Source organism: Bos indicus, chromosome 15 (assembly GCF_029378745.1).
Source record: "Bos indicus isolate NIAB-ARS_2022 breed Sahiwal x Tharparkar chromosome 15, NIAB-ARS_B.indTharparkar_mat_pri_1.0, whole genome shotgun sequence".
In the NCBI taxonomy this organism is placed as follows: Eukaryota; Metazoa; Chordata; class Mammalia; order Artiodactyla; family Bovidae; genus Bos; species Bos indicus.
In genome coordinates, this window is record NC_091774.1 from 22,527,807 (window position 1) to 22,551,655 (window position 23,849).

At 39.4% G+C, this 23,849-nt stretch overlaps 1 protein-coding gene across 3 annotated transcripts in view; it reads right to left on the reverse strand.

Moving 5' to 3' along the window:
• The window catches only part of ALG9 (ALG9 alpha-1,2-mannosyltransferase), a 113,253-nt gene that overhangs the window by 40,952 nt on the left and 48,452 nt on the right, over positions 1 to 23,849 (reverse strand). For all 3 annotated transcript variants that reach the window (XM_070803395.1, XM_070803396.1, XM_070803397.1), the window contains exon 13: positions 22,653 to 22,782. In XM_070803395.1, coding sequence (XP_070659496.1) covers positions 22,653 to 22,782 — 130 coding nt within the window. The remainder of the gene's footprint in view (positions 1 to 22,652; positions 22,783 to 23,849) is intronic.

The following is a 23,849-nucleotide window of genomic DNA, read 5'->3' on the forward strand; positions in this document are numbered from 1 at the left end:
GGGCAGGGAATTCCCTGGTTCAGTGGTTAGGACTCTGAGCTTTCACTGCTGAGGGTCCAGGTTCAATCCCTAGTCAGGGACACAAGGATTCCCACACAGCGTGTGGTGCAGTCAAAAAAAAAAAAAAAATTGTAAGAGTTTAAGGAAATAATGTGAAAGATCAATCAAAATCGGCCTGTAACCTCCAAGAAAAGTGGGAGGACTGAAGTTGAAAAAACTGTTTAGATGCTTTGCTCAGCTGCTTATTAATTGTGATAAATCTACCAAAATGTCTCCAGCTATCAAAATGAGTTCAAGTTCCAGTAAACTGGCTATTAATTTTGAGTAAGGCTAGACAATTCATCATAACAAGATTTGACTTGCTTGTATATTTTATAGAATAAAATAATTAAAGTATGGGAGTTGCCTAGAAAAATTAATTTGAACAATTATTCCGGGATCCCACTCCTGTGAACGGAACATACAACTCCCTTCAGATCTACGAGGGTGCTCCTGCTCTTAGGATGAGGGTTAGAGAATATGAAGAACACAGAAAATGAACAGAAGAATCGGACGTAAGAACAAACCAAAACTCCACATGGATGTTCCTTGCTTATTCTCAATTCATACAGAAGACGTTAGAGACAATTAAGTCCAGATCTGCAAGCTTGCAGAACCTTCCGCTTATGAAGAACTTCTCTGAGAAGATATCTTTTGACTCCATTTTAGCCATGACATCTCATTATAAAAAAATACAAATACATAAAGAAATCCTATTGTATATAATACTACTATATTTAGACGTGGATTATGTCAGCAAGGACTCATAAAACAGACAAGTGTTTGAGACAGCTAACTCTCTGAAATGACACCAGCAGAAAAGCAGAATAATGCTTTGAACTCCTTGTGCCCAACTACACATTATTCTTATTTAAATCTATCTAATATTACCATTCTCGTCAAGAGATGGGACCTCTAAAGGCTCTGCTTCTAGCTCCAGCTCTGCAATTTAGGGAAGTTCTTAATCTAGCCTAACCTTTACGATCTCTTTAAAGAGTTTAGCCTGCAAACCACTAAAATCCCTCTCAACTCTAACAACTACTATAGAGAAAAAATTCCATCACAATTGTAGATATACTCCATATTGCTGACTCTACTCTTCTCAAACTGCTGGGGCACATCATTAGATGTATTTTCATATTGAAAGACATCCCTGTACTAGACGTAACAAATACACAAGGTCTGCTTTTCGTACTGCCAAGACATGAGCAATCAAAGAGTCTGTCCCACTACCAGCACTGAACATAGCTGAAGACACGTATTTGTCAGGAATGGCAAAGGCAAAATAAGATCATTCAGTTCTCTGAATGTGCTGAGCTCAAGGAGCTGTGGAAGACTTCCCTGGTGCTCCAGTGGTTAAGACTCTGCACTTCCACTGCAGAAGATTTGGGCTGGATGCCTGGTCGGGGAACTAAGATCCAGGGATTCAAAGCCGAGATATCACCATTGTTGTTCTGACACTGTTAAAAATGTAAAGGGTAAGGGAAATTTTGTGGGCCTGCGTGCTTGAAGAAATTTTAAATTTTTACAGAGCTTCTTCAATTCCAATGGCTTTGTCAATAAATATGCAAGTGAATATCCAGAACAGTGGTAATTACCAGAACAGTGGTAATGCTACTCAATGAAGCCCAATCTACATATCCCTTAGCTCTCAATGACACAACTCAATATAAACAAACTTACTATTTTATACGAAATGCATCTTTAGAAAATTGAGAAGTCATGGGAAATTGTTTAATTCCTTTTGTTTTATAACAGCAAATTTAGGGTTTCTTTTCTAAATTTGATTTTTTTTTTTTTTTTTGGATGTGTCTAATGGCTTGTGGGATCTTAGGTCTCAGATCAGGGAGCGAACCCAGGCTCTCGGCAATGAAATCACTGAATCCTAACTGGACAGCCAGAGAATTCCTCATTAATTTGATTTTTTAAAATACCAGTTTATATATAACATTTTAAGGTTACATCTATAATATAGGATGAAATTCATTAGTTTTTATAACTAAAGTTACTATCATTACCACCTTTATGAAAAAATCTATTGAGTACCAAATTAGGAAACAAAAGAAAAATCACTCAACTTCCAAAAAATTTCTACTTGAGTCATATATACAAAAAGCCATACACACCATTTTTGTCGAAAATTTTGATTTTCCTTTAAAGTTTCTATATTGTCACTGTAATTTAAAAGAGGACAAAAGGAAGACAAACATATAGATAGATACGTGCCCTTTAGGAGTTCACTACCTGAGATGGATAATACGAGGTAAAGAAATGTAAATGGCATTCAGCCAATGGAATAAAACAGTTGTGCCAAAGCAAAAATAAAAAATAACAGAAAATTAATTTTTAATCATTTGGAGCTGGGAAAACATGTTCACATAATTTTCTATTATAATTTTCTCTGCTTTATTAGTTGATTGATATTATTATCAGTTCCTGGTATATATTTTGCATTCCAAGAAGAGGAAATGGCTTTTTAAACTCAAACCTTTCACAGTTGTTTTCATCACCCATTCAAAACAGTATAAATTCAATAAACAAAGCTCTGCCTAGGTTAACATTTAAGCATCAACCTATAACGTGTTCTGTACATGAATACTGGAAAAAGCAAAGTAAGGGAAAATGGACTGGGGAAGGTGATAATTTTCTGATGATTCTTATGCTGGGTTTTAATGGGTAGCTTTTTTAGTTTATTTGAAATTCTGTGAATTCCCAAAATATTAGTAGCAAAATATATTCAAGAGTAGGGGTTATTAATATACTGCTTTTTCTACTAACATAGATAATTGAGTGGTGATTTGTTTTTAAAGGGAAATAGATGGTGCATAATATGGGATTAGATCTGGTAAACAGCCATGGGAAAATTGTGTTGCAATAGCAAAATAAAAAGAAATATAAGAAGGTCTCCTTTGCTCAATCTGCAAGAACTCCTGTAGAAAACAAGATCCGTAGTTGGAAAAGTAGTTTGGCAGACTAGCTGGAGGAAGGGCAGCCGAAAAGAGTGGCATGACAGGAATAGCAAACTACCTTTGTGAGACTCACAGGTGTAAGTGAGCCAGACAGACAGGCCAGGTGGATGAGGCTATGTTATGTGAAGCAGCTGTGGTTCCCAGGCTTTGAATTAGAGTCTCTGCAAATGCCACTGACTGTGAAAACAGACCTAACACGGGTAAAAGAAAGGTAGAAAAGTATTCCGTCTTCCTGCAATACATCAAACTTGAGAGCGAACCAGCCAAGACATAAATCAGCCAAACGCTAAGCTCTGCCAACTCACATCAGAAACAAAGGACAGAAGAAGGCAAGTCTGTGTCTTAAGAGACCCTGAGGTCACAGATAGGATGCTGAAGGTCTCTGAAGCCAAGAGATGATACTTTCAATTTCTTTCCAAGTTAAAGGTCGGAAGTTTGGAAGAGAAAGATAAGGGAGGTGAACAGAAGAATACAAACAATGGGACCGAATCACAGTACTGTATTTCTGAATTATGACTTATAGACTACTGCATTTGTGGCAAGGATCAGAATATTGATACATCTCACTAAGAGTGAATGTGCTTAGAAAAACCTCCAACCAGATGAAGAAAATCTCAAACAAAAATCTGGAGGAAAAGAACTCCCAGAGAAAATCATAGACTAGACACTCAAGTCCAAAAAACGTGGTATTTCTTAAAAAACACACAGGTGATCCAGGGGTTAAGAATCCACCTGCCAATGCAGGGGGAATGAGTTCAATCCCGGGTCTGGGAGCGTCCACATGATGCAGGGCAAGTAAGCCCGAGGGCCACAACTACTGAGCCCACGGGCGACAGCGACTGAAAGCCACACACCCTAGAGTCTGTGCTCTGTGACAAGAGAAGCCACTCCAGTGAAAAGCCTGTGCACTGCAGCTGGAGGGCAGGCCGTGCTCTCCACCACTAGAGAAAGCGGCAACGCAGACCCAGCACAGCCAAAAATTAAATTAAAAAACACACATGCACAGAAGGAAGAATTTAAATTTCAGGAGAAAATAGAGGAGAGAATTAGAAATAAAAACCTATGGCCTCAAATATCAATGAAGCATTTAATCTAATATGTTAAAAGAAGGTGACAAAGAAAAACCAGAGAAGGTACTTTTCCATATTCCTTCTGCTGAGTCCAGCTGAAACCCTGGACACCACACATGAAACACATATAAGACAACTCCAAAGAGTAGATGAAAGAAGGCAGAGTGGCTAGGAACCTCAGGACTCGAGGAGCAATACTTTTAGACAATAACCACTCTATTCCAATAGTGATCATTAATTTTATGTGCCAACCTACTTGGCCACAATATCTAAATATCAGGCCAAATATGTTGCTACAAAGATATTTTAAGATTAGATTAACATTTAAATCAGTAGATTCTGAGTAAAGCAGACTACCCTTCATAATGTGGACGGGCCTCACCCAATTAGTTGATGACCTTAATAAAAAAACAAGTATTCTCTCACCCCCTCCTCCCCACCAGGAAGAGAGAATTCTGTCTGGAGTTGCGACATCAATTCTTCCCTAGGTCTTCAGTCTGCCAATCAACCCTGCAGACTTCAGACCAGCCCCCACCAATTGTGAGGCAATTCCCTAAATCAATCTCTCTCTGATACATACAAACACTCACACACACATACACCTGCACACACACACACACACACACCCATGCACACATTCTATTGGTCTGTTTCTTTTGAGAACCCTAACATACTGGCCAACACGCCCTCAAAAACAGATCATTCCACCCACACCTCTGACAGTAAATGCCCAGTGGAGAGAACTGAGTTTCGCACCTTCATCAGGCTGTAAGAGGGACGCCTCCTGCCAGCCTGGATGGTGTCAGAGAAGACCCAGTAGGGAGGTGGGCAGCACCAGTTTCCCTCCTCCCTCACCACAGCATGGAAAGAGCTGGAAGCCCTGTGGGGAGCCTGGACTCCCCCACTCCCTGGCAGTAACGGGGCAGCCAGCCTCTCAAATACTAGGGTGGTGTTGGAGAGGGCCCCGTGGAGGGTCAGAACTTTCACTACTGTCCAAAAGTAACGAGACCACGCCCCCTCCACAAACACACTCGTGGCATCAGTAGAGGCTACACAGAGAGTAGTGAAAAGGCATGATTGCCCTCCAACAGCCAAGGTGGTATCAGTAGAGACTAGTAGACAGCCTGAACCCCCGCTGCCATCCAGCAGTAACAAACACCCCTGTCTAGCCCCAGGTATCAGCGGAGGCCACGTGGGGAATGTGGACTTCTATCCCCAACTGTCAGTAACAAGGCAACACTCCCTTCTTCCCATCACAGTAGGGTCAGAGGAGGTTGGCTAAAGCAGAAGCTTAAAATAGAAGAATCAGAGTCTCATAATACTCAAAATACCCAGGTTCCAAAGTAAGGAAGATCTCATGACATGACAAACGACAACAAACAAACTCCAACACAGGAATGACAGAGATGTTACCATTACCTAACAAAGATTTTAAAGCCACCGTGATAAACATGCTTCAATGAGCAACCACAAACATGCTTGAAACAAAAGAACAGAAAGTCATGGCAAAGAAAAGGTTTCACCAAAGAAACAAAGGAAGAAAAACCAAACGGAAATTTTAGAAATAAAAAAGGACAAGAACTGAAATTAAAAGCTCAGTGCATGTGCTAAACAGCACAACAGAGGAATCAGAGGAAAGAATCAGTGAACTGGAAAACAGAATCACAAAATAATACAATATTGGAATAACAGAAAGAAAAAGAACTGGGGGTCGGGGGAGGAGAAGAGAGCTTCGGGAGCTTGTGAAACTGTAACAGAAGATCTAACACTCATGTCATTGAGCCCCAGAAGGAGAGAAGAGGCAGGGCTGGAAAGGTACTAAAATAATGGCCAAAAGCTCCCCAAATTTGGCAAGAGACTTAAACTTATGGCATCAAGAAGCTGAGTAACCCCCAAACAGACTAAACTCAAAGATATACACTCTAAGACACATCATAATTCAACTTCTGAAAACTGTAAACAAAGAAAAACTCTTGAAAGCAGCCAGAGAAAAATGACCCCCACCTATAGGGGAGAAAGAATTAGGATGACAGCGGGTTTCTCATCAGGAAACATGGATGCCAGAGAAACGGACATATTTTTCAAGTGTTAAATGAAAAAAATTGTCAACCCAGAATTCCATATCAAGGGGAAATCAAAACATTTCCAGGATGCACACTGGTCAGAATGGCCTCATCAAAATGTATACAAATAATAAATGCTGGAGAGGGTGTGGAGAAAAGGGCACCTTCTTACACTGTTGGTGGGGATGTAAATTGATGTAGCCACTATGGAGAACAGTACGGAGGTTCCTTAAAAACCTAAAAATAGAATTGCCATAGGATCCAGCAATCTCACTTCTGAGCATATTATCTGGAAAATATGAAAACTCTAAAATTGAAAAGATACATGCACTCCAGTGTTCATAGTAGCACTATTTACAATAGTGAAGACATGGAAGCCCCCTATAAGTCCATGACATATGAATGAATAGAGAGGATGTGTTGTAATTATATATATTCAATAGAATATTACTCAGCGACAAAAAGAATGAAGCAATGCCATCTGTAGCAACATGGCCGGACCTAGGGGTTTCCCTCATGCCTCAGTGGTAAAGAATCTACCTGCCAACCCAGGAGATGTGGATTCGATCCCAGCTTGGGAAGACCCGAGAGACAGAAACAGCAATCCCCTCCACTGTTCTTGCCTGGGAAACCCCATGGACAGAGGAGCCTGGTGGGCCACAGTCCACGGGGTCGCGTGGAGTTGCACATAGCGACTGAGCCCAAGTACCAGCACGAAGTGACTTAGAGATTAGCAAACTACGTGAAGCACAAAGACAAAGACAAATACAATATCACCTATGTGTGGAATCTAAAAAAAATGGTACAAATGAACTTATTTACAAAACAGCAACACACTCACAGACATTAAAAACAAACATGGTTATTAAAGGGGCAAGAGGTGGGGAGGGATAAACTAGATACATCCTGCTATATATAAAATAAAGAGCCAGGGCCTATTGTACAGCACAGGGAGTTATGTTTGATATCTTGTAATAATCTATAATGGAAAAGAATCTGACATATACATATATATATATAACTGGACCACTCTGTGGTATATCTGAAACTAACGCAACATTGTAAATCAACTACACCATAAATTTTCTTTTTAAGTTCCTAGATGAAGGAAAACCAAGAAAACATGTTACTGGCAGACCTACCCTGAAAGAATGGCTATAGAAATTCATGAAACAGAATGATGATAAGAGAAGAAATCACGTAAGATTAGGAAGGAAGCAAGAAGAGAAAGCATAAGCATACAGATAAAAATAATAGAGGTCCCTTCTCTTGCATTTTCTAAATTATGTTTAGAGGTGGAAGCAAAATTATAACATATTCTAATGTTGTTCTCAATATATGTAGAGAAAATATTTAAGACAATTATATCATAAACAGGGGAAGGTAAAGGAATGCAAAGGGAGGTAAGATTTCTGCACATCACTTGAACTGGTGCAGCCAATCTGGAAAACAGCTTGGCAGTTTCTGAAAAACTAAACATATATTATACCTACCATATGAGCCAGCAATCACATTCCTGGGCATCTATCCCAGAGAAATTAAAATGTATATTCACACAAAAACCTGTACACAAAGATGTATAACAGCTTTATTTGTAAGAGTCAAAAATTGGAAACAACCAAAATGTCTTTCAATAGGTAAAGGGTTAAACAAACCATAGTATATCGATAGTATCAAATACTAGTCAGATATAAAGACCAAAGTGTACAATTTGGATGGATCTTAAGAGCATTATGCTGAGGAGGGTAAAGATCATTTCAAAGGTAACGCACTACATAATTCCATTTATATAAAATTCTCAAAATAACACAAATCATAGAAATAGAGACAAACCAGCAGTTGCCAGGGGTCAGTGATGGTAGAGATGGGCTGTAACTATTAAGAAGCAGGACAAAGATGATTTTTGTGGTGATGGAACAGTTCTATACCTTGACTGCAGTGGTGTTACATGAATTTACACAGCTGATAAAATGGCACAGAACTGTACTAAGGTCAATTTCCTGGTTTTGGAATTATACTATACTGTACACTGTACACTGGGGGAAACCGCATGAAGGGTACATGCACCTCCTCTGTACTATTAATCTTTGTAACTTCCTGTGAATCTGTGATGATTTCAAAATAAAAGAGCTTTTTAAAATGAAAATAAAGCAGCAAGGAGCCTCAAGATCTGGGGGGATGGTATATGTGACTCAACTGGTAAACTTGTATCTGTAAGAGAAGGGTGTCTTTCTCAAAAACAAACCCAAATAATATAAACTGAATGCCAAAAACTCATGAAATCCTCCTGAAAATCCTTCAACGTGAGAGGAGAAATGGAGAGGACTAAACAGGTTGATGAGACTTGAAAGAAAAATAATAGAAACAATACTAATCACAAGGAAATATCAAAGTTGTTTTCTAAAAAATAAACTGCTAACCAGTCTTACGGTTAATGCTATAATGTTAAAGCAATAAATAATATGAATCTTTTTAGTAGGTTGGAATCTTGGTAGATAAAATAAACCTACTTAGCTCTCTTCCTCACTAAAGGCAGGCAGAGACCACTACAGAAATCAGGGTTTTTAGTCATGTAAGGATCTCATTAAAACAAGAGGAAGCAGGAGCATTTCTCTCTTTCAGTCTGGCATCTGTTAATAAAAGTGAAAAGGTTCATCCAATTACTATCTGCCAATGCTGGGCCATTGCAGTGATGCCTTGGTGGGAAGGCATCACTGGGAAAGGATGTGATCGCTGCCCTCCAGGGGCTTGTAACCTCGTACGCTCATCAGCGTACACCCAGACCTTGAAGAAGGACACTGCTCAAATCCTAGTCTGAACTTCTACTATTACCAGGGCCTGGGGAGGCCTCTCTTGAGTTCAAGAAGATTAAATGAAGGGCTATTTTAGTTAAATATTTAAACTATCTGCTATGTATAAGCCCTAAGAGAGGTACTGTGGAGGTGGCATGAACTCCTGTCCTTAAATAAGTGTATAATCTGTTAGAGAACACAGTCACATACATAAACAATGACAAGAAATGAAACATGCTCTGCCCAATTACTTCAAATCTAGAAACTTCAAACCATTTATTTCCCCCTAAACACTCAATGCTTTTTCATACTTGAAGGCTTTCCACATGCTGTTCCCTTTGATGGAAAACGTTCCTTTCCCTTACTCCTCCAGGGAACCAGTAATTCTCCTGTAAGACCCAGATCCTCTGCTACCTCTCATGTGAAGCTGCCTCTAAACAGAGAAGTAGGAAGAGCCCTTCCCACTTTATCTGTGCTTCCAAAGCAGACGGGGGGCACTTATTACACTATTGAAAATATTTTAGAACTCTCTCTCCTACTGAACTGCAAGGAAATGATTTATGCGTTTCTCTAAATTCACCTTCAGGTCTATTAAAATAACGTTTATGTGCATAGTTCAAAATGGTACAAGAAGCTTATTAGGAAAAACAGTACCTTCCCATTGCCAGGTCCCACTTCCCAGAGGCAACTTTCAGTTCTTCCAATGCTTTATTCTGGTAGCTCTTGATTTTTCAATTATTAATAATAATAATATACATTAACTTCTTTTGGTGCTTAGTGATCTGGGTATGAATCATTTCTTATTCATCATTTTAGGTACACTTTGTGGGCTCTTTGAAACTGAAAAGCAGTATCGTTTAGTTCTTGGGCAATTTCCTCACATTTTTTCTTTGGCAATTTTCTTTTCTCCATTTCCCTTGTTCTCCCTCTCTGGACTTCCTATTAGCTAGATGCTGGATTCTCTGATCTTTTTTCCTTTTCCTATTTTCTCTCTCTTCGTTTTTCTGTTCTGTTTTTGTATTGTCACTGTATTGAAGATTTCAACTTTGGCCTCTAATCAAGCTCATTATTGATTTTTAAAATCTCAGTATCTTATTTTTAATTTCCAGAAGCTCTTATTTTCTGACTGTGCTCTTTTCAAAAAACATGCTTTTTTTTTTATGGTCCCCAAACTTTTCCTTTAACCTATCAGGGACGCTGGTTAAAAAACTTTTTTTTTTCTGCTTCTTACAGAGTTTTCCAAATTCCTTTTTATCCCCATAAACTTTTCCTTTCCTTTTCCATTTGTTCAGGACTTTTCTTCAATGACAGGAGACTATGTTTCTTGTCACCTTTGAATCTTTAGCACAAAATTTAGAACAATAAAGAGTCAGATACTGAGTAGATGAATAAAGAAGGAACAAAGAGAAAAACATTCAAAAATAGTTAAGAATAAACAGATGACAAAAGACTGGAGAGAACACTTATTGTGCTGATAAGACTTACACGTCACTGTCTTTTTAAGCCAGTGATCCAGGACTGCTGGGGATGCACCTGCCCACAGACGCTCTCTCAACTGGATGGACACGGCCTTTTGTCCATACCTCACCAATAACCAAATTATTTAATTTTATTTGTGTAGAAAAATAAATTCTTTAACGCTCTTCCTGTCTGGAAGAACTGAACATATTACTTCATAATTTCTTTGCCACAGCAGCATTCTCTTTTAGTTTTAGGTTTAAAAAAAAAAAATTTTTCCTCATAGCTTGCAACAGATAAACCAAATCTATTTCTTTGAAGCAATCTGCATCTAGTTTTCAGAAAGAACAGCAAAAGTAGTCTTAGATACAGTGACTGAAATGACTTAAGAGGCCAGAAGCCTACGAGGTATAAAAAAAAAAAAAATGTAACAGAAAATCTATCTTCCAACTCTGAGTGGAAGGTTCTTGTGCTTAAAGACAAAAACCTAATGTCAGCTGACTGTGTGCTGAGTTTTGTTTGTAAAGCCTACCAGAGATCTTGGTAGTTTCAAAGATTTGATATCTATAGCCCTTATTATGGTAACTTTTTTAAATTATGAAAGTAAGATATCATTTGTTATCAAAATATCTTTAAAATGCATTTTAAAAATCACTTATAACTCTACCACCCAAAGAAAATCAACATTAACCTATTAGTTTATGTTCTAGGATTTTGTCTTTGGAGATAAGGATTTTTCTTCATAAAATCTGGATCACACATTTTACCGTGACTATTTAGAGTCTGAGATTTCTCAGTTTGAACCACTGGTAACACCAAGTGACTACTGCCCCTTAGGGCTAAGAGAATCAGAAAGAATAGTTTCTTCTCTAGATTTTATCAATATCTCAGTGCACAATCTGAGACCATACTCCATACCACATCATCTACAATTCAAAAATCAAAAGGCTGGATTTGTAACCAAAGAGCTCATTTTTTTTTTTTTTTTTTGTTTCTTCAGATTTAATCATTCTTTCTTGCATCAAAAATAACAAAATTGTAGGGTGACATTAACACATGATGGTGAAACAAAAATGTGTTTCATTTCATTAGTCACAGGCTACATATCAACCAGCTGTCGAAGCTAAAAATATGCCTTAGTTTAAAATTTTGTAAAATACAAGCGTTTAAGACTCATTTTGAAAGAAATGTGACTTCTTTTCATTTCTAACAACCCACTGGAAGCTTTGAAGAAGAAAAAATCAGCACCTCTAAAGCAAAAGAAAAAGAAAGGCGGTGGGAGGGGAATTCAAACGATTTATTGATAATCAGTATTGCATTGTTTACATCTTATCAGGAAGATGTAAGGATATTACACATTAAGGATGACAATTTAAGGCCACCCTAGAGGTAAACAAAAATACAGACTCTAAAAAGAAAAGGCCTGAGCCAGAGATCAAGACATCAATAATAAAAGCTGTGCATTCTGGTGGGGAGCAGTGGGCCAAGGGGATGGGGCAATAATACTCTCACAGCTTTTTCTCACAGGGGTTTTGCCAGAGATGGAGTGTGCAGCCATGTCTTCCCAACTCTCAAACATCACACTCAGGTGCCATGACACAGATGCTCAACTTTGGGACAGAAACAGCAGAGAGACTTCCATGTCTGGTCATTAGGTCACATGGCCCAGAAATCATGTTTCAAGATAACACTTTCTACCATGAAATATCTTGATTAGAAAACAGGTCATGGGAGAAGCTGAAATCTAAACACTACAATTGGAAGTCAGGTGTAGCTACAGCAAATTAGAGATGCAAAGCTATTTCAAGGGTCTCGGAAACCCATGAAATCATATAAGAATAAAATACATTTCACTGAATTTTAGAAAAGAGTCCCAGCTTCTCCTAACTCCCAGCCCAGTCAGTGCTCTTGCCACCACATCATTCTGCCAGACATCAGTACGATCCTGGGATTGTCTCTCTCTCTATCTTTCAAATAGGAATTCTGGGGCCTAGGATGAAACATCTGATAGGGAAAGATGTCAAGTATTTTTCTGGATTTTTCATTTATTTTTTATATACTAAAATTAAATTTTAAAAAGTAATTGTCACCCACAGTCACAGATTTATAGTTTTATTGCCTCCCATAAAGCCTTGATAAATGTATATTTGTTGAATGAATCTTTAAATTCACAAGTAAAAATTTACTTCCCTATAAAAACATAAACTCACAGGTAAAATGCTGGGGTCATTCAATCACTAAAGATCATGAAAACATCATTTCTAAATGCCAACACAATGGATATGAGTGAATTAATTTTAAAGAAGCATTTTGAACATACTTAAATTCAGAGTGGATTCCAATTTTACTGTACTGAACATAGTACAGCAATTTTAATCTGCCTGCTCTGCTACTCAAGGCTGATAATAATTACCAAGGATATCTATCAGGTAATTACTTTTCTCCTCAAATAAGGACTTTGAATAACAGCAGGAAAAATGATTAAAATAAAAAAGGAAGGAAGAGATTAAAAAAAGGGACTAGACACCAATTTCTTTTGATAAACACAATAATTATATAAAGCATCTGGCATACATGTAACAGAGCTCTAGAAATGAAAAATAACCTCTTAAAAATGTAATGCTCAACAACTTAAGGGTCTATTCAGTCCTTCTACATGAAAGAACAATTAACCATTGCATGAAAACATACATTCAAGTGATACATTATATGTGACTTTGGAACTAACAGGAGTCATGAAAAGAATAAAAATAAAACTGGGGAATCCTGAAACCAAGCTTTTATCTTAGGACTAACCTTTGTCAGGTTACAACCCAAGCCCCAGTTTTTTCACCCATAAAGTGAAAAAGATCTTTAAACTTTATGATACCTATACCTTCCAAAACCATAATTCTTTCCACTGGTTAAATGGTAAAAGCGGGGAGAAAGATGAAAATAATACACAAGCAGTTCTGTTCTAACATTTGTTTTGAATATGCACATTTGTTTCAATGCAACTGAACAATGTGAGCATAATTCACTCTCCACATTTGCTTACGTATCATTTAATCCACAAGAAAAACTAGATGAATCCAGAAAACTGCACCCAACTGAACCAATCAGTCCAGATATATACAAAGTGCCCACACTCAAATATCTCCCAGCTTCTTCAGTTCACTGCATGTTATGAGACATACCCATCCATATCATCCATATTTGGCATTACAACTTTCTGTCGTATTTCAGATAATCCTTACTTCACAAGCTACAGCCCTCCTAATGCCACTTCAAGAAGCATACCTGAGGTCTCTTTCAAGGTAAACTTCCGTATTATTGTAGCATTTATGCATTTTTAGCCATGTAACACATACAATGCAGCCAAAGATGGAGAAGCTGTGTACAGTCAGCAAAAACAAGACCGGGAGCTGACTGTGGCTCAGATCATGAGCTCCTTATTGCCAAATTCAGACTGAAATTGAAGAAAGTGGGGAAAACCACTAGACCATTCAGGTATGACCCAAATCAAATCCCTTATGACTATATAGTGGAAGTGAGAAATAGATTTAAGGGACTGGATCTGATAGACAGAGTGCCTGATGAACTATGGACTGAGGTTCGTGACATTGTACAGGAGACAGGGATCAAGACCATCCCCAAGAAAAAGAAATGCAAAAAAGCAAAATGGCTGTCTGGGGAGGTCTTACAAATAGCTGTGAAAAGAAGAGAAGCGAAAAGCAAAGGAGAAAAGAAAAGATATACGCATTTGAATGGAGAGTTCCAAAGAATAGCAAGGAGAGATAAGAAAGTCTTCCTCAGTGATCAATGCAAAGAAATAGAGGAAAACAATAGAATGGGAAAGACTAGGGATCTCTTCAAGAAAATTAGAGATACCAAGGGAACATTTCATGCAAAGATGGGCTTGATAAAGGACAGAAATGGTATGGACCTAACAAAAGCAGAAGATATTAAGAGGAGGTGGCAAGAATACACAGAAGAACTGTACAAAAAAGATCTTCATGACCAAGATAATCACAATTGTGTGATCACTCACCTAGAGCCAGACAACCTGGAAAGTGAGGTCCAGTGGGCCTTAGGAAGCATCACTACGAACAAAGCTAGTGGAGGTGATGGAATTTCAGTTGAGCTATTTCAAATCCTGAAAGATGATGCTGTGAAAGTGCTGCACTCAATATGCCAGCAAATTTGGAAAACTCAGCAGTGGCCACAGGACTGGAAAAGGTCAGTTTTCATTCCAACCTCAAAGAAAGGCAATGCCAAAGAATGCTCAAACTACTGCACAATTGCACTCATCTCACACGCTAGTAAAGTAATGCTCAAAATTCTCCAAGCCAGGTTTCAGCAATACATGAACCATGAACTTCCAGATGTTCAAGCTGGTTTTAGAAAAGGCAGAGGAACCAGAAATCAAATTGCCAACATCCGCTGGATCATTGAAAAAGCAAGAGAGTTCCAGAAAAACATCTATTTCTGCTTTATTGACTATGCCAAAGCCTTTGACTGTGTGGATCACAACAAACTGTGGAAAATTCTGAAAGAGATGGGAATACCAGTTACCTGACCTGCCTCTTGAGAAATCTGTATGCAGGTCAGGAAGCAACAGTTAGAACTGGACATGGAACAACAGACTGGTTCCAAATAGGAAAAGGAGTACGTCAAGGCTGTATATTGTCACCCTGCTTATTTAACTTCTATGCAGAGTACATCATGAAGAACGCTGGGCTGGAAGAAGCACAAGCTGGAATCAAGATTGCTGGGAGAAATATCAGTAACCTCAGATATGCAGATGACACCACCCTTATGGCAGAAAGTGAAGAGGAACTAAAAGGCCTCTTGTTGAAAGTGAAAGAGGAGAGTGAAAAAGTTGGCTTAAAGCTCAACATTCAGAAAACGAAGATCATGGTATCCGATCCCATCACTTCATGGCAAATAGATGGGGAAACAGTGGAAACAGTGTCAGACTATTTTCTGGGGCTTCAAAATCACTGCAAATGGTGACTGCAGCCGTGAAATTAAAAGACGCTTACTCCTTGGAGGGCTTTCCTGGTAGCTCAGATGGTAAAGCGTCTGCCTACAATGCGGTAGACCCAGGTTCGATCCCTGGGTCAGAAAGATCCCCTGGAGAAGGAAATGGCAACCCACTCCAGTATTCTTGCCTGGAAAAATCCCAGGGATCGAGGAGCCTGGTAGGCTATAGTCCATGGGGTCGCAAAGAGTCGGACACGACTGAGCAACTTCACTTCACTTACTCCTTGGAAGGAAAGTTATGACCAACCTAGACAGCATATTTAAAAGCAAAGACATTACTCTGTCAACAGAGGTCTGTCTAGTCAAGGCTATAGTTTTTCCAGTGGTCATGTATGGATGTGAGAGTTGGACTATAAAGAAAGCTGAGTGCCAAAGAATTGATACTTTTGTTTGTTTGTTTGTTTGTTTTTGAATTGATACTTTTGAACTGTGGTGTTGGAGAAGACTCTTGAGAGTCCCTTGGACTGCAAGGAGATCCAACCAGTCCATTCTGAAGGAGATCAGTCCTGGGTGTTCACTGGAAGGACTGATGTTGAAGCTGAAACTCCAATACTTTGGCCACCTGATGGGAAGAACTGACTCACTGGAAAAGAGCCTGATGCTGGGAGGGATAGAGGGAAGGAGGAGAAAGGGATGACAGAGGATGAGATGGTTGGATGGCATCACCAACTCAATGGACATGGGTTTGGGTGAACTCCAGGAGCTGGTGATGGACAGGGAGGCCTGGTGTGCTGCGGTTCATGGGGTCACAAAGAGTCAGACATTACTGAGTGACTGAACTGAACTGAACACATATAAAACTATCCTTCTGTTTTTGTTAGGTTGCTATACGAAAAAAGCTAGTGGAGGTGATGGAATTCCAGCTAAGTTATTTCAAATCCTAAAAGATGATTCTGTTAAAGTGCTGTATTCAGTATGTCAGCAAATTTGGAAAACTCAGCAGTGACCATGGGACTGGCAAAGGTCAGTTTTCATTCAAATCCCAAAGAATCCCAATGCCAAAGAATGTCCAAACTATCATACAATTGTGCTCATTTCACAGGCTAGCAAGGTTATGCTCAAAAATACTTCAAGCTAGGCTTCAGTAGTATATAAACTGAGAACTTTCAGATGTACAAGCTGGGTTTACAAAAGGCAGAGGAACCAGAGATCAAATTGCCAGCATTTGTTGGCCCATGAAGAAAGCAAGGGAATTCCAGAAAAGCATCTACTTCTGTTTCACTGACTATGCTACACTTTGTGTGGATCACAACAGACTGCAAAAAATTCTTAAAGAGATGAGAGTACCAGATCACCTTACCTGTCTCCTGAGAAACTTGTATGTGGGTCAAGAAGCAACAGTTAGAATTGGATACAGAAAAACTGACTGGTTCAAAATTGGGAAAAGAGTATGTCAAAGCTGTATATTTTCACACTACTTACTTAACTTCTATGCAGAGTACATCATGTGAAATGCTGGGCTGATCAGTCACAAGCTGGAATCAAGATGGCTGGGAGAAATATCAGTAACCTCAGATATGCACATGATGCCATTCCAGTGGCAGAAAGGGCCTTCCCTGTGTGACTTAGTGGTAAAGAATCCGCCTGCCAATGCACGATAGGTGGGTTTGATCCCTGGGTCGGTTAGATCCCCTGGAAACGGAAGTGGCAACTCACTCCAGTATTCTTGCATGGGAAATCCATGGACAAAGAAGCCTGGCAGGCTATAATACATGGGGTCCCAAAAGACTAGGACATGACTTAGCGACTAAACAACAATGGCAGAAAGGGAAGAGGAACGAAAGGGCCTCTTGATGAGGGTGAAAGAGGAGAGTGAAAAAGCTGGCTTGAAACTCAACATTAAAAAGACTAAGATCGTGGCAACCAGTCTCATCACTTCATGGCAAACAGAATGGGAAAAAGTGACAGATTTTATTTTCTTGGGCTCCAAAGTCACTGTGGATGGTGACTGCAGCCATGAAATTAGAAGACACTTGCTCCTTGGAAGGAAAGCTATGACAAACCTAGACAGCATATTAAAAAACAGAGACATCACTTTGCCAACAAAGGTCCATGCAGTCAAAGCTATGGTTTTCCAGTAGTCATGTACAGTTGGGAGAGTTGGACCATAAAGATGGCTGAGTGCCGAAGAATTGATGCTTTCCAATTGTGGTGCTGGAGAAGACTCTTGAGAATCCCTTGGACTGCAAGGAGATCAAATCAGTTAATTCCAAAGGAAATCAATCCTGAATATTCACTGGAAGGACTGATGATAAAGCTGAAGCTTCAATACTTTGGCCACCTGATGCGAAGAACTGACTCATTGGAAAAGACCCTGATGCTGGGAAAGACTGAAGGCGGGAGGAGAAGGGGACGACAGAGGATGACATGGTTAGATAGCATCACTAACTCAATGCACATGAATTTGAGCAAACTTTGGGAGATAGTGGAGGACAGAGGAGCCTGGAGGGCTACAGTCCATGGGGTTGCAAAGAGTAGGACACCACTTAATGACTGAACAACAGCAAATCTCTTCCGTATGTCACTGACAAAGTTTGTGAGTATTGTGTCCTTAACTCCATTTTTCCCACAAGACTTGTGGCTTTCCACACCATTATCTTTAGCAACCGCACATCATGCTATAGCAGAACAGACTATATTTCTATTTGGGGAAAAAATTAATCAATGACCAGTTTTATTTTTTTCAATGGTAACAGATGGACAAGCTTCTTGAAAATCTGCTTAAGCATTAAGCCAAAGTCAGAGAAAAGTCTTTAAGCTCCCTCCTGAAGACATACTTTTTATTCCAAACTCTATCCATTGACTTAGTAGTTCCCAGATTAGATACCAGATTTGGAACCAAATGTTATCATTCACCTTGGAATAGTGAACAAAAATTGGGATTTGTCAAGAGATAGAGGAGACACTGAAGGTATCTTCTAAATTCAGACCTTGATTCTGAAAGAGAATCTTGGTAGGTACCACTGAATAATGCCACCTGTTCAATAATGGGATGTTCAACAGCTACTCAATAACTATCATGAAAGAATATGCAGCAAAAAAAAAAATAACTGCTGCAGTATAATTATAACACTATAGTAGAAACCACAGAACCTTTACAAACACTCCTAATTCTTGCTAAACTCAGAGGTAACAGAACATAGGGAAAAGCAGGAGGTCAGGCATGTTTCTTAGTTTCCATTCAGACAAGAAACAGGAGACAGACCGCATCACTTAGCACTGAAGCCAAAGGTTGGGTAAAACATGTTACTCAGAACCAAAGGGCAAATAAAAATAATGCTGCTATTCCACATGCACAGGAAAGACAGAGAACATGATTGTTTTGCCTGTTTGATTGAACCTGTACTTAAAACCAGGACTGATACCAGAGTACCAAACACAAATGTAGTACAACGTGAACTCTTACAAGCCCGGCAGAGCTGTTTGGTCACTACAGTCTTGATCCTGGTACCAGTTCTTAAAGAACTACAGTATTTTTCAAAATAATTGAGATCATTGTTCACATACAAATGCACATATGAATGCAAGAGAAAAAAAGTGAAGAAAAAGAAACCATCAAAATGGTTATGGTGGTTTAATATTTGGGTAATTAGATTATGAGCTTCCCTGGTGGCTCATGATAAAGAATCCGCCTGCCAATGCAGGTGATGTAGGGTCCATCCCTGGGTCGGGAAGATCCCCTGGAGGAGGAAATTGCAGCCCACTCCAGTATTCTTGCCGGGAGATCCCATGGACAGAGGAGCCTGGAGGGTTACTGTCCATGGGGTCGCAAAGAGTTGGACATGACTTAGTGAATAAACAACAGCAACAACAAATTAGATTACAGCTGATTTCTTTTCTTATTGGTAGCGTTCATTATTTTACACAATAAGTGTTTACTACTTGTATCATCAAAGGAAAACAAATGTCTTTTTAAACCCTTAACTGAAAGAAAGTAATCCCTGATCATAGTTCGTGTAGAAGCCACAGTAAGCCACCAATTGCGTCTTCTGCTTTCCAAAGGGTCAAAGGTGAGCGGGCTGGATTTGAAGGGCACTTCCCCCACCACACAGGAAAATCCAGGGAACTCTGCAAGAAACGCAGTCACAGAAAGGTCCAGGAGCACAGTGACAGACACTGCACACGCAGAGCACGTGCGGGACCTGCTTGTCCCTGGTTTTACCACCTAGCGTTTTGCTGACTCCCACAGCTCTTCTGGAAAATCTTTACCTTTGGGGTAAAGCTAATACCGTCACCGAACAGTTATCTTGAAGCAGAGAATATGGAAATCAACCCATGACCAGAGCATACCAAATGTACAATAGGCCACTGTAGTTTTAATTGAAGTGCAGTTGATTTACAATATTTTATTAGTTTCAGGGGTACAGCATAGTGATTCAGGGGAGTTTTGTGTTTTTGTAGATTATATTCCATTATAGATTATTATAAGATATTGGATACAGTTATAATTCCCTGTGCTATGCAGTAAATCCTTGTTACTTATTCATATATAGCAGTTTGTACCTGTTAACTCTATACTCCTAATTTGTCCCCCTCACCCCCACTTTCCTCTCTGGTAATCATAAATCTGCATTCTATGTCTGTGAGTCTATTTTTGTTTTGTACATAAATTCATTTGTATTATTTTTTAGATTCACATATAAGTGGTATCATATAGTATTTGCCTTTCTCTGTCTGACTTACTTCACTAAGCGTAATATTCTCTAGGTTCATCCAAGTTGCTGCAAATGGCAATATTTCATTCCTTTTAATGGCTGAGTGATAGCCCAGTGTGTGTGTATATGTGTGTCTGTTGACACTGTTGTAAATAATGCTGCTATGAACCTTGAGGTACATGTATCTCTTCAAATTAGCATTTTTGTTTTTTCCAGATATGTACCCAGAAATGGGATTGCTGGATCATATGGTAAGTCTATTTTTAATTTTTAAAGGACCCTCCATACTGTTTTCCACACTGGCTGCATCAATTTACATTCTCACCAGCAGCGTAGGAGGGTTCCCTTTTCTCCACACCCTCTCCAGCATTTCTTATCTGTAGACTTTTTGATGATGGCCATTCTGACTGGTGTGAGATGATATCTCTCTGTGGTTTTGAAATGCACTTCTCTAATAATTAGCAATGTTGAGCATCATTTCACGTGCCTGTGAGGACCTGCAGGTTTTATAGCCAGCTTTCTCTCAACATCATTATCCCAACCATGATGAACACTCATTCCTCAAGCCAGAAAGCATAGATTAATTACGAGATATACAGCACTATTTTAGCCACTATGGTGAATACAAAAGAAACAGAAGCAGTCATTCTTTCCATAGCATTCACAGTATGATAGCCAAATATATGACATACACATCAGAAATATTTAAATGACAATAAGATGACAAAATTAAATGGCTAAATGAGCTACACAGATCCATTTAAAGGAGGACACTGCTCACTAGGACTTAAATAGTTGGGAAAAGCTTCAGGGAGGAAGAGTTTTGGTAGCATAAGAAGGTAGACAAGGGAAGTCCAGGTACTGGTACCAAAATAAGCAAGGTCACTAGACAGAAAAACCAACAATGAGTCTGAACAGCCTGTAATAAAAACCAAGTTGGGGAACAATAAATTTAAGGAAGGAGAAATAGCTTTGGGAAGATTACAAATCCTCTTAAGGGTTCGTTTACCTCTAATCCATCAAATACACCATTATCAAATTAAGAACATTTGTGGGGAAACCTGTGTACAGACACTATGCTATATATGACAGACATATGGTATCCAGTCTCACATTAATCTTCTAAAAGTAGGTATCATTATTCCCACTTCACAGACAGAAACTGAAATTAGTTAAACAGAGATGTTAACTAATTTGCTCAAGGTCACCAGGTAGGCAACAGAGTTTAGAACCCAGGCCTACTTGACTCCAAAGTCCGTACTCTTTTTTTTTTTTTTTTTAATTTTCCTATACTATCTCTTCCTAAAACACAGCTGCAACAATATCACTCTGAATTTATTATATGTCCCCTCATCACAGCATATTCTCCCATCTTTTTGACTATCAAGTGTCCCCATGATGATCCCCTGTGCATCACAGCCTGCTCTCATGAGAGTATCTGCAGCTAAAATAAAAGTGGCTAATGGCAGTTTGTCCCACCCAGGAGTATTTTCACTGTTAGAGGAATCAAAGGCTTCAGTTAGAAAGAAACTCCAAGTCACTTAGTGGAATACACTTCCTACCTTCTCAGGGAGCCAAGCCAAAAATGTATTTTATGATGTTCATTTTCATAGCTTATAAAGCTAAAGCTCACACAGTAAGAATGTCACCCATAAACTGAGGGTCTCCACGGAAATCTAACCTGCCCCAATCCAGGAGACAAAAGGCCAGCTGTGGCTACAGGTTTGCTCTGAACAGGAATTGAGAGTCCTGATATTTCACGCTTTAGGTATATGACATAAGGGAAATGTATTTGACATTTAAATTCCTAAATGTTTTCTAAACAGGCTGCCAAAAAAAAAATGTGCTTTCTAATAATTCTACAAAACGGTCCTTTACCGTCTCTGGGAACCAGGAACATTATCTTTAGTGCTCTCACCTTTTCCGCAGTCAAAGATCCTACGGGTATCAAATGGTGAAAGTGTCATCTCTCAAAGGAACCTACATGGGCTCTCAGAGTGGGTAAAGATGAGTGTGTAGAAGAGCATGGCCTGTCACGCTGCTTCACGGACTCTGTGTGAGAAGAACCCTCACTGACCACCCACTTGCTAAAGCCGGAATATACTAATCGTTAGCTCAAAGGTACCCACTCCAGTGTTCTTGCCTGGAGAATCCCAGGGACGGGGAAGCCTGGTGGGCTGCCGTCTATGGGGTCGCACAGAGTCGGACACGACTGAAGCGACTTAGCAGCAGCAGCAGCAGCTCAAAGGTAACTTGAACGTTCCCCAGGAAGTATTTTAATGGACCAAGGATGATAAGAGTTGCAGAACGTGTTTCAAAATGGCTTGAAACTGAACATAAGAAATTTTCTGATCCAGCTCAGAAAATAGGTTGGATTAAATATTTTATATAGAAAATAAAGGAGATCGTTTGAAAATAAAAATGACACCCTTCATTCTTTTTCAACAGTTGTTATATCCCTCACCTTAAAGAAATCACTTCCTAAAAAAACTCTCATTTCATCAAAGCTCTATTACGTATGCTAACAGATTTTAAGGGTGGAACTCTTGTCATGTTAGTAAAAGGCGAATTATGCCCTTACGTATCTGGATGGCTCCTCTAGGTTCTGGTCATTCATGTCAGTGGGAACAGTCCGGGTGGCCAGTGGTCCCTCTGCAAAAGGTTTTGGTAACTGGCCTCTGAACTCTGACGGGATGAACTGAAGCTGCCAACTGTCAGAAACACAAAAGAAGAATGAGAAAAACACAGGGGGCTCAGATTGCTAAATGTACTTGAAATACATAAGCAAAAAAAGGAAATTTCATGTGAAAAATATTTCACTTGGAGACAAAATATTTCTGCGAAACCTTAGTCACAGAGCATAGAGGCAGAGGTCACAATTTAATCCAAGATCGTTGAGAAATTTTCAACTTGAGAGCTCTCATACCATTTCACCAACTCTCAGCAGTGAAATTTCCAACAGTGGTTATACCATCAAACAACTACAGAAACATCAAAGCTCATTGCCAATTATCATGTGATCAGGGGACCTCTCAGAATTTAAGCAAGTTCATCAGGTGTAGAGAGGAAAGAGTGAAATGTAGGGACTCACTGTGGGAAAACTACTTTGTTCCTGAGTAATCCTCAAAAGTATCTTCAGTTATGAAACTGTTTCAGATGGAAAAGGCAAAGGCTAAAGCGAACACTTTAAAAAACAAGCTTTAATTAATCATTAATGACTGATACAGGATCTTTATCAAGGAAAAAGATATTACCACCAGCTAAGCTGCTGCAGCCAGTCCCCAAATGGAGCAACATGACTCATCTTAACCTGACTTCTCTTTTCCCTAAATAGGACTCTTCTCTGTCTGAATAAAGCAGATACAAAGGAACTAGGAGCCCATGCTATCTAGCACATCCAACCACAAACAGCATGGAGGAAAGCGGTGCACAGGTCTTAGCCACAGCTTTCCCCAGAGTCCATATAGTGGGAGAGAACGTTCACTGTCGCTGGACAACAAATGCGTCTTATCTAAAAACACTCTAGACACCGAGTCTCTAAACCACTTTCAAAAGTGGGTTAACATGAGTTAGTCATAAAAATTTAAACACAGATCCTCAGGAAGAGCCACGAGCAGGAGCCCAGGACCCAGAACGTCCTCAGAAGGTCAGGGCAGCGCAGGGTGCATCACCAAACACAGGCCCCGGGTGCTCGGCAAGCTGCCCACGGCTGCCCGAGATGGTGAATCACTAAACACCCCCGAACAAACCCAAAGTGGAGGAAAAACTAAGACGACAT